Source organism: Bubalus kerabau, chromosome 22 (genome assembly GCF_029407905.1).
Source record: "Bubalus kerabau isolate K-KA32 ecotype Philippines breed swamp buffalo chromosome 22, PCC_UOA_SB_1v2, whole genome shotgun sequence".
NCBI classification, from domain to species: Eukaryota; Metazoa; Chordata; class Mammalia; order Artiodactyla; family Bovidae; genus Bubalus; species Bubalus kerabau.
In genome coordinates, this window is record NC_073645.1 from 18,950,046 (window position 1) to 18,965,213 (window position 15,168).

Below are 15,168 nucleotides of genomic sequence, written 5' to 3' on the forward strand. Positions count from 1 at the left end.
ATTCTTTCCGTTGCAATGGTGAATGGAATTGTTTCCTTAATTTCTCTTTCTGTTTTCTCATTATTAGTGTATAGGAATGCAAGGGATTTCTGTGTGTTGATTTTATATCCTGCAACTTTACTATAGTCATTGATTAGTTCTAGTAATTTTCTGGTGGAGTCTTTAGGGTTTTCTATGTAGAGGATCATGTCATCTGCAAACAGTGAGAGCTTTACTTCTTCTTTTCCAATTTGGATTCCTTTTATTTCTTTTTCTGCTCTGATTTCTGTGGCCAAAACTTCCAAAACTATGTTGAATAGTAATGGTGAAAGTGGGCACCCTTGTCTTGTTCCTGACTTTAGAGGAAATGCTTTCAATTTTTCACCATTGAGGATAATGTTTGCTGTGGGTTTGTCATATATAGCTTTTATTATGTTGAGGTATGTTCCTTCTATTCCTGCTTTCTGGAGAGTTTTGATCATAAATGGATGTTGAATTTTGTCAAAGGCTTTCTCTGCATCTATTGAGATAATGATATGGTTTTTATTTTTCAATTTGTTAATGTGGTGTATTACATTGATTGATTTGAGGATATTGAAGAATCCTTGCATCCCTGGGACAAAGCCCACTTGGTCATGGTGTATGATCTTTTTAATGTGTTGTTGGATTCTGACTGCTAGAATTTTGTTAAGGATTTTTTCATCTATGTTCATCAGTGATATTGGCCTGTAGTTTTCTTTGTTTGTGGGATCTTTGTCAGGTTTTGGTATTAGGGTGATGGTGGCCTCATAGAATGAGTTTGGAAGTTTACCATCCTCTGCAATTTTCTGGAAGAGTTTGAGCAGGATAGGTGTTAGCTCTTCTCTAAATTTTTGGTAGAATTCAGCTGTGAAACCGTCTGGACCTGGGCTTTTGCTTGCTGGAAGATTTTTGATTACAGTTTCAATTTCCGTGCTTGTGATGGGTCTGTTAAGATTTTCTATTTCTTCCTGGTCGAGTTTTGGAAAGTTGTACTTTTCTAAGAATTTGTCCATTTCTTCCACGTTGTCCATTTTATTGGCATATAATTGTTGATAGTACTCTCTTATGATCCTTTGTATTTCTGTGTTGTCTGTTGTGATCTCTCCATTTTCATTTCTAATTTTATTGATTTGATTTTTCTCCCTTTGTTTCTTGATGAGTCTGGTTAATGGTTTGTCAATTTTATTTATCCTTTCAAAAAACCAGCTTTTGGTTTCGTTGATTTTTGCGATGATCTCTTTTGTTTCTTTTGCATTTATTTCTGCTCTAAGTTTTAAGATTTCTTTCCTTCTACTAACCCTGGGGTTCTTCATTTCTTCCTTTTCTAGTTGCTTTAGGTGTAGAGTTAGGTTATTTATTTGACTTTTTTCTTGTTTCTTGAGGTGTGCCTGTATTGCTATGAACTTTCCCCTTAGGACTGCTTTTACCGTGTCCCACAGGTTTTGGGTTGTTGTGTTTTCATTTTCATTCGTTTCTATGCAAATTTTGATTTCTTTTTTGATTTCTTCTGTGATTTGTTGGTTATTCAGCAGCGTGTTGTTCAGCCTCCATATGTTGGAATTTTTAATAGTTTTTCTCTTGTAATTGAGATCTAATCTTACTGCATTGTGGTCAGAAAAGATGCTTGGAATGATTTCTATTTTTTTGAATTTACCAAGGCTAGCTTTATGGCCCAGGATGTGATCTATCCTGGAGAAGGTTCCATGTGCGCTTGAGAAAAAGGTGAAATTCATTGTTTTGGGATGAAATGTCCTATAGATATCAATTAGGTCTAACTGGTCTATTGTATCATTTAAAGTTTGTGTTTCCTTGTTAATTTTCTGTTTAGTTGATCTATCCATAGGTGTGAGTGGGGTATTAAAGTCTCCCACTATTATTGTGTTATTGTTAATTTCTCCTTTCATACTTGTTAGCATTTGTCTTACATACTGCGGTGCTCCCGTGTTGGGTGCATATATATTTATAATTGTTATATCTTCTTGGATTGATCCTTTGATCATTATGTAGTGACCATGTTTGTCTCTTTTCACAGTCTTTGTTTTAAAGTCTATTTTATCTGATATGAGTATTGCTACTCCTGCTTTCTTTTGGTCCCTATTTGCATGGAAAATCTTTTTCCAGCCCTTCACTTTCAGTCTGTACGTGTCCCCTGTTTTGAGGTGGGTCTCTTGTAGACAACATATGTAGGGGTCTTGTTTTTGTATCCATTCAGCCAGTCTTTGTCTTTTGGTTGGGGCATTCAACCCATTTACGTTTAAGGTCATTACTGATAAGTATGATCCCGTTGCCATTTACTTTACTGTTTTGGGTTTGAATTTATACACCGTTTTTGTGTTTCCTGTCTAGAGAATATCCTTTAGTATTTGTTGGAGAGCTGGTTTGGTGGTGCAGAATTCTCTCAGCTTTTGCTTGTCTGAAAAGCTTTTGATTTCTCCTTCATACTTGAATGAGATCCTTGCTGGGTACAATAATCTGGGCTGTAGGTTATTTTCTTTCATCATTTTAAGTATGTCTTGCCATTCCCTCCTGGCTTGAAGAGTTTCTATTGAAAGATCAGCTGTTATCCTTATAGGTATTCCCTTGTGTGTTATTTGTTGTTTTTCCCTTGCTGCTTTTAATATTTGTTCTTTGTTTTTGATCTTTGTTAATTTGATCAATATGTGTCTTGGGGTGTTTCGCCTTGGGTTTATCCTGTTTGGGACTCTCTGGGTTTCTTGGACTTGGGTGATTATTTCCTTCCCAGTTTTAGGGAAGTTTTCAACTATTATCTCCTCAAGTATTTTCTCACGGTCTTTCTTTTTGTCTTCTTCTTCTGGGACCCCTATGATTCGAATGTTGTAGCGTTTAATATCGTCCTGTAGGTCTCTGAGATTGTCCTCATTTCTTTTAATTCGTTTTTCTTTTATCCTCTCTGATTCATTTATTTCTACCATTCTATCTTCTAATTCACTAATCCTATCTTCTGCCTCTGTTATTCTACTATTTGTTGCCTCCAGAGTGTTTTTAATTTCACTTATTGCATTATTCATTATATGTTGACTCTTTTTTATTTCTTCTAAGTCCTTGTTAAACCTTTCTTGCATCTTCTCAATCCTTGCCTCCAGGCTATTTATCTGTGATTCCATTTTAATTTCAAGATTTTGGATCAATTTCACTATCATTATTCGGAATTCTTTATCAGGTAGATTCCCTATCTCTTCCTCTTTTGTTTGGTTTGGTGGGCATTTATCCTGTTCCTTTATCTGCTGGCTATTCCTCTGTCTCTTCATCTTGTTTAAATTGCTGAGTTTGGGGTGTCCTTTCTGTATTCTGGCAGTTTGTGGAGTTCTCTTTATTGTGGTGTTTCCTCACTGTGTGTGGGTTTGTACAGGTGGCTTGTCAAGGTTTCCTGGTTAGGGAAGGTTGTGTCGATGTTCTGGTGGATGGAGCTGTATTTCTTCTCTCTGGAGTGTAATGAAATGTCCAGTAATGTGTTATGAGATGTCTATGGTTTTGGGGTGACTTTGGGCAGCCTGTATCTTGAAGCTCAGGGCTGTGTTCTTTTGTTGCTGGAGAATTTGCTTGGTATGTCTTGCCCTGGAACTTGTTGGCCCTTGTGTGGTGCTTGGTTTCAGTGTCGGTATGGAGGCATTTGATGAGCTCCTGTCTGGAGTCAGGAGTTCCCTGGAGTCAGGGTTTGGACTTAAGCCTCCTACTTCCAGTTATCGGTCTTACTTTTACAGTAGTTTCAAAACTTCTCCTTCTATACAGCACCATTGATAAAATATCTACGTTAAAGATGAAATGTTTCTCTACTGTGAGGGTCACTCAGAGAGGTTCACAGTGTTACATGGAGAAGAGAAGTGGGAGGAGGGAGTTAGAGGTGACCCAAATGAGATGAGGTGGAATCAATAGTGGAGAGAGTGGGCTAGCCAGTAGTCACTTCCTTATGTGCACTCCACAACTGGACCACTCAGAGATGTTCACGGAGTTATACAGAGAAGAGAAGAAGGAGGCAGGAGACAGAGGTGGCCAGAAGGATAAAAGGGGGAAATGAAAAGGAGGGAGACAGATCCAGCCAGTAATCAGTTCCCTAAGTGTTCTCTACCGTCTGGAACACACAGAAATTCACAGAGTTGGGTAGAGTAGAGAGGGGTTAGGGAGGAGATACAGGCGACCTGGTGGAGAAAACGGAGAGTCCAAAGGGAGAGAGAGCAGTCAAGCCAGTAATCTCGTTCCCTAGTGAAAAATGGGTCCTGAAGATTGGGTTCTTAAAGGTACAAAATTGGTAACAAATACATAAAAGCAAAAATTAAAAATCTAGAGTAGAGTTTGGAATTTCAAAAATGCGATGTTAATGAAAAGAAGAAGGAAAAGAAAGAGAGAAAAAACGAACAAAGAAAAACAAACAAGGTTACGAAAATTATAAAGAAACTACAGGTACAAAATTGATAACTAATACCAGAAAGCAAAAATTAAAAATCTAGAGTAGAGTTTGGAATTTCAAAAATACAATGTTAAAAAAAAAGAAGAAGAAAAATAAAGAGAGAAAACAAACAAACCAACAAAAACAATGTCACAAAAATTATAAAGAAAATACAGGTACAAAATTGATATCAAATACCAAAAAGCATAAATTAAAAATCTTGAGTAGAGTTTGGAATTGCAGATGTACAATGTTATATAAAAGAAGAAGAGAAAGAAACAGAGAGGAAAAAAAGAAAGAGGAAAAAAAGTCACAGAAATTATAAAAAAAAAACTATATGTACAAAATTGATAACATATACCAAAAGGCTAAAATTAAAAATCTAGAGTAGAGTTTGGAATTTCAAAAATACGATGTTAAAGAAAAGAAGAAGGAAAAGAAAGAGAGAAAAAACGAACAAAGAAAAACAAACAAGGTCACGAAAATTATAAAGAAACTACAGGGACAAAATTGATAACTAATACCAAAAAGCACAAGTTAAAAATCTAGAGTAGAGTTTGGAATTTCAAAAAACAATGTTAAAAAAAAGAAGAAGAAAAATAAAGAGAGAAAACAAACAAACCAAAAAAAACAATGTCGCAAAAATTATAAAGAAAATACAGGTACAGAATTGATATCAAATACCAAAAAGCATAAATTAAAAATATTGAGTAGAGTTTGGAATTGCAGATATATGATGTTATACAAAAGAAGAAGAGAAAGAAACAGAGAAAAAAAAACTCACAGAAATTATGAAAAAAACTATAGGTACAAAATTGATAACATATACCAAAAGGCTAAAATTAAAAATCTAGAGTAGAGTTTGGAATTTCAAAAATACAATGTTAAAGAAAAGAAGAAAAAGAAAAAAACAAAACAAAACAAGGTCAAAAAATTATAAAATATATATATGAAGTTTGCTGAAGAAGAAAAAAAAATAGGGTCTTTTTTTTTTTGCAAAGTAATAGTTATAAAAGTGAAAATTAAAGGGCAATAGAGGACTTAAAATTCTTTTTAATTAAAAAAAAAAGAAAGAAAGATTGATCGTAAAAATAGTAAAAATATATCTAGGTCTTTCTCTGGTTTTGTTGTGAGTATTGTGGGTTCAGTTCATTTTTGCCTAGTTCCTTGGTCTGACTTATATTTCTCAAGATCCTATGTAGTCTGTAGTAACCACAGGGTTTTAATCTATGGCCTGTAGCTTCCAAGGCATTTCCCTCTGTTATAGCTTCTTCTGTTTGCTGGTCTCTTCGGCGTCTGGTTCCCGCCCTGACACAAAGGGGGCGGTGGAGGACACTGTTTTTTTTTATTTTATTTAGGCTCACTTGTTCAGTCGCGCTGTGGGGAGGGAGGGAGGGAGGGATGCTGCAAACAGATAACACTGGCGTGCGCTCACAGTGCTTCAGCCACACTGGGTCTGCCCCCGCTCACGGCGCATGTAGCCTCCCTGCCCACACTGCTCGGGCTCTAGGTTCCACCGGGAACAATCAGAGGCCGGCCCTGGGCTGAGCTCCCAGGTCCAAGCCGCTCAGGTTCAGGCACTCGGGTAGTCCTCAGAGGCGCAGACTCGGTTGGGCCTGTGTTTTGTGCTCTTCCCAGATCCGAGCAGCTAAGGTGATGTGTTTGGTGGGCGCCAATGCTGCGACTTATCGCCTCCCCGCCACTCGGTTATCTGGGTGTAAAACCGGCGCACCTTCTCAGGCAGATGTTGACCGTCCAGACCCCCAAGAAGTTTTAGTTAGCAAAGAAGCCTGCTTACAGTTTTATAGATAGTGTCTCTCTTGGGCTGCGATTGCCCCCTTACGGCTCTGGCTGCCTGTCACCGGAGGGGCAAGGTCTGCAACCGGCTATCTCTGTTCAGTCCTTTGTTCTGTGCGCGGGCCTGGCGGTGTCTTAGGTTAGGGCTGGCTTTTCGCGTGGTAGATATCCCACAGTCTGGTTTGCTAGCCCAAATTATTTCGCTCAGATAGCGCTCAGGACATTCCGGCTGATTCTTACTCTAAGGGACACAGCCCGCGCCGCGCTTCCCTGCCCAGCCCCCGCTTGCTAATGCCATGTGCAGGCGTCTGCGCTGCTTCTCCGCTGGGGGAGTTACCGTAGGGCTCACAATCTGCGATTTTTAATTGTTTATTTATTTTTTTTCTCCCTTTTATGTTGCCCTCTGTGCTTCCAAAGCTTGGCACAGATTCGGCAGTGAGAAGGTTTCCTGGTGTTTGGAAACTTCTCTCTTTTTAAGACTCCCTTCCTGGGACGGAACTCCATCCCTCCCTCTTTTGTCTCTTTTTTTGTCTTTTATATTTTTTCCTACCTCCTTTCGAAGAGTTGGGTTGCTTTTCTGGGTGCCTGATGTCCTCTGCCGGCATTCAGAAGTTGTTTTGTGGAATTTACTCGACGTTTAAATGCTCTTTTGATGAATTTGTGGGGGAGAAAGTGTTCTCCCCATCCTACTCCTCCGCCATCTTGGCTCCTCCTCCTGTATTTGGGTCTTAAGTGACTTGTAGACAATGTAGATTTTTATTTCTAATAAAAATTAGAAATTTAGAATTAATATAATAAACATATAACATATTAGCTTTAGATGTACAACACAAAGATTCAATATATGCATGTATTGCAAAAAGATCACCACGATAAGTCTAATTAACATCCATCTCAGATATAATTGCATTTTTTTCTTGTGATAAGAAGTTTTAAGATTTAAGATTTACCCTCCTAGCAACTTGTACATTTACAATAAGGTATTAACTACAGTTATCATGCTGTATAGTACATCCCTAGGACTTATTTATATTTTACAACTAGAAGTTTGTACTTTTTGACCACGTTCATTCATTCTGACCCCTTTTCATCTCTGATAGCCACCAATGTGTTCTCTGCATTTATGAGTTCAGATTTTTATTTTATAGTCCACATATGTGTGCGTGCTCAGTCGCTCAGTTGTATCTGACTCTGCGACCCCATGGACTGTAGCCCACAAAGCTCCTCTGTCCATGGGATTCTCCAGGTGAGAATACTGAATAAGTTGCCATTTCCTACTCCAGGGGATCTTCCTGATCCATGGATCGAACCCAGGTCTCTTGTGTCTCCTGCTTTGGTAGGCAGATTCTTTACCACTGCACCACTGGGAAAGCCCATAGTCTATATATAGGTGAGATAATATGATATTTTATTTTCTCTTCTTGATTTATTCCATTTAGCATAATGCCTTCAAGTCCCATCCATGCAATCATAAATGACAGTATTTCCTTCCTTTTTATGGCTATATTATATTCCATTATAAATAGGATATTTATCTACACAGTTTATAATGATTAGATGTAGTGAAGGATTTACTTCAGTATACTACTTTTTATTGTAAAAAGTACAATACCAGAAACTTTCTGGTAAGTTTTAAACTTTTTATGGTATTATACTTTTAACTCCTGAATTTCTATTGGTTCTTTATTACAATGCTGTTCTCATTATTGATATTCCCTAATTGTTCTTATACTTTTTTGATATTCTTAGTTCTTCATACATGGTTTCCTTCTTCTCTTTGCACATACCTAAGACATGTATTTTATAGTTTTTAATCTAGTAAGTCCAGTGTCTGGGTTTCCTCAACAGTGGTTTGTGTCAATCTTTTTTCAGCTGTTAATGGACCATGCTTACATGTTTTATATAATGTAATGTGGTAACTCTGGAAATAATATTTTACACTCTTCTAACAATTGATATTGTTATTTGATGAAGACTGTATTAATTCCTTTGCGTAGTAACTTTTCCAGATTATTTTTGCTAAGACTATTTTCTTATCTTGTGTGGCCAATTGACTCTCTGTTCTGTTATATCCATAGTCAGATAGTGACCTTACAGAGATTCTCTTAAATACCTGTACCTAAATATAAATGGGAAAAGAAAGCATTCTCTTTGTGTTTTCAATGAAAGCCATGGATATTGAAACAATGGCTGCTTTCTGTGCCAGCCTTTTGGTGATCCAAACACACAATCCCAATGTAGAAGAATGTGGTCCAGTTTCCTGTTCTGAGATCTGCTGGCTACACCACAAATACAGTCCACACTTTCCATAACTGTCTGCCTTGGAACTGGGTTATGAGGACTGTTAGTCAGCATGGGAGATGTCACATTTATCAGACACTGAACTTAAGCACATCAGCTGCAAGTGTCTAACTAGTTTCCAGAGTCCCAAAGTAGTTGCTCAGACACTTTGTGCATGGCCAGTTGTTGTTTCAGTTGAGGAATGGATATTTGAAACTTCCTATCTGCCTTCTTTGTGACATTAATTCAGTAATGCTATCATAATAATACTGAGTGCTTTTGATCTATATCAAGGAAGGTTTTTATTTGTATACATGCTAAGTTACTTCAGTACTATCTGTGGACTGCAGCCTGCCAGGCTCCCCCGTCCATGGGATACTCCAGGCAAGAATACTGGAGTGGGTTTCCACGCCCTCCTCCAAGAGATCTTCCCAACTCAGGGATCAAACTTGTGTCTCTTCCATCTACCTGCACTGGCCAGTGGGTTCTTTACCACTAGCACCACCTGGGAAGCCCTTTATTTATATAGGCTTTCTTTCATCTTTCAACATTGTTTTATATAATTCCTTTCAGCAGTATTTTCTATAGCCTAATAATGATAGGCTATGTACACATAATGGCTTTATCTTCAAATCCAATCCAAGAAATCAAAATACTAGTAGTGTTTTATGAGTTCACTGCCTTTCTTACTGACTTTAGAATAGTTTTGAATTGACAAGCTTATAGCTTGTGTAAAGTCAAAGGCGATGACTCTTTTTCTAGAAAAGTATACTCATTCAGAGTGTTTGGTCTCCCTTGAGGGTGTTTATTACTTAATATTAGACATGGCACTGGACCACTGGAGGTTGCAAATGCATTGTGAAATTAATACTGGCCTAAAGACAGGTTCACAATGTTTTTGCATGTTAACAGTCCCTTCTACTCAGTACTTAGAACAGCCTGCTTTATTTTCCTTGTCAAGTGCTTTTTATGTTTGTTTGTTTTAATTCTGTGAAAAAATTCCCTTGGTAATTAGATAGGGATTACATTGAATCTGCAAGGAGATCCAACCAGTCCATTCTAAAGATCAGTCCTGGGTGTTCTTTGGAAGGACTGATGCTAAAGCTGAAACTCCAATACTTTGGCCACCTCATGCGAAGAGTTGACTTATTGGAAAAGACTCTGATGCTGGGAGGGATTGGGGCCAGGAGGAGAAGGGGACAACAGAGGATGAGATGGCTGGATGGCATCACTGACTAGATGGGCGTGAATTTGAGTGAACTCTGGGAGTTGATGATGGACAGGGAGGCCCAGCGTGCTGCAATTCATGGGGTTGCAAAGAGTCAGACACGACTGAGTGACTGAACTGAAATGAACTGAACATTAAATTTGTAGATTGCCTTGGGTAGTATAGTCATTTTCACAATATTGATTCTTCTGATCCACAAACATGATATATCTCTCCATCTGTTTATGTCATCTTTGATTTTTTTGTTGGGATCTTATAGTTTTCTGAGTACAGATCTTTTACCTCATTAGGTAGGTTTATGCCTAGCTACTTTATTCTTTTTGGTGTGATGGAAAATGAGTCTGTTTCCTTGATTTCTCGTTCTGATCTTTCATTGTTAGTGTATAGGAATGAAAAAGATTTCTTTTCTATGTATTAATTTTGTATCCTGCAACTTTACCAAATTCATCAATGAGCTCTAGTAGTTTTATGGTAGCATCTTTAGGATTTTCTGTGTATAGTATCATGTATAATACCATTGGTTGCAATGTGGTGGGTGTGTGCTCAGTCATGTTCAATCCATTGGTTATTTAATAACATATTGTTCAGCCTCCATGTGTTTGTGTTTTATACATTTTTTTTCCTGTAATTGATATCTAATCTCATAGCCTTGTGGTTGGAAAAGTTTCTTGATATGATTTCAGTTTTCTAAAATTTACTGAGTTTTGATTTGTGACCCAAGATGAGATCCTGGAGAATGTTCCATGTGTGCTTGACAAAAAAGTGTATTCTGGTGCCTTAGAATGGACTTTCCAATTAATATCTAGGACAGTAAGTTTATCTAGTCTAATGGGTTATTTAAGGCTTGTATTTCCTTCTTAATTTTCTGTCTGGATGATCTGCCCAGTGCTATAAGTTTAAGTTGCCCACTATTATTTTGTTACTATAGATTTCCCTTTTAATGGCTGTTAGCATTTGCCTGATACACTGAGGTGCCTCTATGTTGGGTGCATATGTATTCATAATTGTTACATCTTCTTGGATTGATCCTTGATCATTATGTACGGTCCTTCCTTGTCTCTTGTAACAGTCTTTATTTAATTTATTTGTTTATCTTTATTTATTTAGCTGTGCCAGGTCTTAGTTGCAGCATGCAGGATCTTCTAATTGTGGTATGTGAACACTTAGTTGCAGCATGTGAGATTTAGTTCCCCAACCAGGGATCAAACCTGGGCCCCCTGCATTGGGAGTGCAGAATCTTAGTCACTGGACCACCAGCGAAACCCCAGTCTTTATTTTAAAGTCTATTTTGTCCAATATGAGTATTGCTACTCCAGCTTTCTTTTGATTTCCATTTCTACGGAAATCACTTTCAATCTATCAAATACTTGTTTTGAGTAAGAAAGAGGAAGTGTACCAGTAGGTTTCTATTTATATTTTGCTGGCAAAAAATTAAGCTGCATAGCCTGAAAGTGAATGTGTTAGTCACTCGGCTGTGTCTGCCTCTTTCCAACTTCATGGACTGTAGCCCACCAGGCTTCTCTCTGTCCATGGAATACTCCAGGCAAGAATACTGGGGTGGGTAGCCATTCCAATATCCGGGGGATGGAGAAGCTATTGCCTTCTCCAGGGGATCTTCCCTACCCAGGAATCAAACTTGAGTCTCCTGCATTGCAGGAAGATTCTTTACTATCTGAACCACTACCTAAATGCAGAAGAGGCTGATGAATGGAACTTTTAGGCAAATGAGGAATAAGGCAGGAGAAAATAACATTTAAGTCAACTGATCTATAGTATTTTGTTTTTCTATACAATGGTTTTTTTTCTGTAATTGCCAAGTAATTTGTATGTTGCCTTAACTTTAAAACACCATGAGCTATTTTGGATTAAGGGCAATTCTGATAAACTAGCTTGTCAAACAATTTTATCAAATCATTCCTAGGAAAAACAAAATCAACAATTTGAGTTTACTTTGGAAAACTTGACAACCACTGTATTTGATTTGTTTGGAGCTGGGACTGAGACAACGAGCACCACTCTGAGATATGGGCTCCTCCTGCTGCTGAAGCACCCAGAGGTCACAGGTATGGTACATGGTGAGCAGGGTGACTGCAGAAGAGATATTGAAAAGAGACTGGAAGTGTTTTCCATCTTCTTGCTCTTCGAGAATTATGTAAATCTCTGTTTGAGCAGCTTAATGTTTTCAGATTTAACGAAGGGATGGTATTGAGACATCTTTACATAATACAGGAGGATGACAGACAGGAGTGAAACACTGTGGAAAATAACAAAAGCGATAAAGCAGCATCTGGATTTCATGGGAGGTCATGTGTAGCTGGCACCCCCAGCATGAATTGGCCTGGGGCTGCATAATGTCTTTATTATGGAGAGGCCAATTTGTTGCCACCTCATTCTGCAAATGCAATGTTTTAAAGCCAGGGCAGGGAAAATGGAAGTTCTCCTTGCTGCTGCTGCTAAGTCGCTTCAGTTGTGTCCGACTCTGTGTGACCCCATATGGCAGTCCACCAGGCTCCTCTGTCCCTGGGATTCTCCAGGCAAGAATACTGGAGTGGGTTGCCATTTCCTTCTCTGGATACTCTCCTTGATGCTGCTAAGTCGTTTCAGTTGTGTCCAACTCTGTGCGACCCCATAGACGGCAGCCCACCAGGCTCCGCTGTCCCTGGGATTCTCCAGGCAAGAACACTGGAGTGGGTTGCCATTTCCTTCTCCAATGCATGAAAGTGAAAAGTGAAAGTGAAGTCGCTGAGTCGTGTTCGACTCTTCGCGACCCCATGGACTGCAGCCTTCCAGGCTCCTCCGTCCATGGGATTTTCCAGGCAAGAGTAGTGGAGTGGGGTGCCATTGCCTTCTCCAGGATACTCTCCTTACTGAAGCCTAAATGGAAATCCTAGAAATTTAGTGAGGTAGCCAGATATAACATCTACTTTCTTGGAAGTGATCTAAAAATTTAGATTCACAAGAAATTGTACTATTCAGGTTTAAGGTGCCTGTAAAGGTATTTTATTAGTCCAGAAGTCTGGTTGTAGAGAAACAGTGCTTGCCAAAATAAGAACTTTGGCAGTCTATAATTTTATCTTTTACAAAGAACATTATATAAGACATTTACATTTAAAGGGCTATGATTGTTCATAGCAATTTAGAAACAATGTCCTGTCATGTGTCAGGATGTTCTTCTAAAGTTGGACAAGAAGAGGCCAGGAAACAGCAACAGATAGATCTTTAACAAATTTCTAAAACACAGAGGACATACTGAGGGGTGATAATGAAGTCAGTGGAGAAGATGAAGTTGTATCCTAAATATCGGAAAAGGAAGATACTGCCCTGGTAGCTCAGTTGGTAAAGAACCCACCTGCAATGCAGGAGACCCCGGCTTGATTTCCAAGTCAGGAAGGTTCCCCTGGAGAAGGGATAGGCTGCCCAGTCCAGTATTCTTGGACTTCCTTGGTAGCTCAGGTGATAAAGAATCCATCTCCAATGCAGGAGTCCTGAGTTTGATCCCTGGGTTGGGAAGATCCCCTGGAGGAAGGCATGGCAACCCACTATAGTATTCTTGCCTGGAAACCCCACTGACAGAGAAGCCTGGCGGGTTACAGTCCATGGGGTCGCAGAGAGGCGGACACAATTGTGCGACTAAGCACAGCACAGAGAAGATTAAGTTGTGTCCTAAATATCAGAAAAGGAAGATATATAATTAGGAAAAATTATTTATATCCCTACCATCCTGTCAGTTTCAGCATTTAGAAGTAGCAGGTGTCAAACAGAATAGGGGGAGACAAAGGCTGATAAAAGTAGCTCATCTAGCCACAGCTCTTTGACAACTCCTTAGTGGCTCAGAAGGTAAAGAATCTGACTGCAATGCAGGAGACCCAGGTTCAATCCCTGGGTTGGAAAGATCCCCTGGAGAAGGGAAAGGTAATCCACTCCAGTATTCTTCCCTGGAGAATTCCATGGACAGAGGAACCTGGAAGGCTCCAGTCCATGGGATCACAGAGTTGGACATAACTGAGACACTAACACTTTCACTTTATCAGATCACTGTGTTCCCCGAATAGGATGAGAGAGGTTTAGTCTCTACAGAAGTGGAATCTAAGAGGCCCTACACCCAGGACACTGGGCAGAGACAGGAGGAAATAGTGTGGCATGGAAGAAAGTTTAGGGAAGAATCCACATCTTGAATTCAGACTCAGCTCCGTTCTGCACCCTGCTTCCTGAAATTCAGCAGCAAGAGGAAAAACTCCAGAGCATGAACACTCTGGAGAAAAGACTTCTAAATATTGCCATGTAGATAGATAATTCTCTTGATATGTCTAGCAGAGTGAATGAAATAAAAACATTCACCTCAAGACAGAGGGTCATGAAATTTCAGAACACCAGGATAAAAGAGAAAATTGCAAAAACATTCAGAGAAATGTAGCAGGTCATAGATAAAGGATTAGAGTTCACAACAGCATCAGAATTCAAGAGCAACTATCAAACTGGGTATTGATTTTATAAAGGGTGTTTTCAGACCAGTGTGTTTGACAAAATTTTTACCCACTCTTTCCCTTTTCTCATCCAAATGCCTGAAGTCATGTCATAGGAAAGCATGGCTCCAGAAATCTTGAGAATTCATGAAGGAGAATGAAAGTCTCAGGGCTATTGCTAGATATCAGGCATAGAAAATATCTGTTTCAAAATGGATAGATAAAGCAGCTATGAAGGGAGAGGCCAAACAAAAGAAAAGTGGTTGATGATCTGAGATTTCCTTATAAAAGGAAAACTATTATTTGGAGTTTGGAATATTTATCTCAGTATTTGGAAATAATTCTAGATCAAGATGCAGAAATTTATAAGATGAAATAGACATATTTAAGTCCAAGAAAATACAAAAAATGAAACATAATCATAGTTGTCTGATCAGGAAACTTTGTTTATGTAGTCAGAATGATGATAGAATGAAATTCTAACAGCCGAAAGTTGTGATCTAAATATATTGGGGGAAATGGAGTAGCAGGAATTATGTGTGTTTTGTATGAAGTGGAGATGGAGCTATACTAATAAATTCTCATCTCCCACAGGACAATATTGTCTAGAAATAGGTATGTTAAAAATAGAAACAGTGAATTATTATTTAGAAATATAGCATCAATTTCAGAAGAAACTGCTAGAATACTCAGTGTGGTGGCTTATGGAAATTGGAAGATGAAAAGAGTATCATTGCAAATTGTACAAATACACAAATACACAAAACATGTATAATTTAACTTTTCTACCTCTATATTATTTTGTTAAAAATTAACACCTGATTCCTATTTTTCTTTCAGCAAGGACTATAATGTCTTGAGGTTATGTTTTATTTATATTTTGAAACAGTTCATCATTTGTTTTATTATGTATGTTAATATAGAGATATGTATAGATGTATCTTAAGCCTAGTTTGTAGGAAACGTACATACATCTATATTACAGTCATTTTCTC

At 38.4% G+C, this 15,168-nt stretch overlaps 1 protein-coding gene across 3 annotated transcripts in view; it reads left to right on the forward strand.

The window, feature by feature from the left end:
• Positions 1 to 15,168, forward strand: part of LOC129636671 (cytochrome P450 2C9-like) — a 53,792-nt gene that overhangs the window by 23,513 nt on the left and 15,111 nt on the right. For all 3 annotated transcript variants that reach the window (XM_055560242.1, XM_055560243.1, XM_055560241.1), the window contains one exon: positions 11,632 to 11,773. In XM_055560242.1, the coding sequence (XP_055416217.1) occupies positions 11,632 to 11,773 (142 nt within the window). The remainder of the gene's footprint in view (positions 1 to 11,631; positions 11,774 to 15,168) is intronic.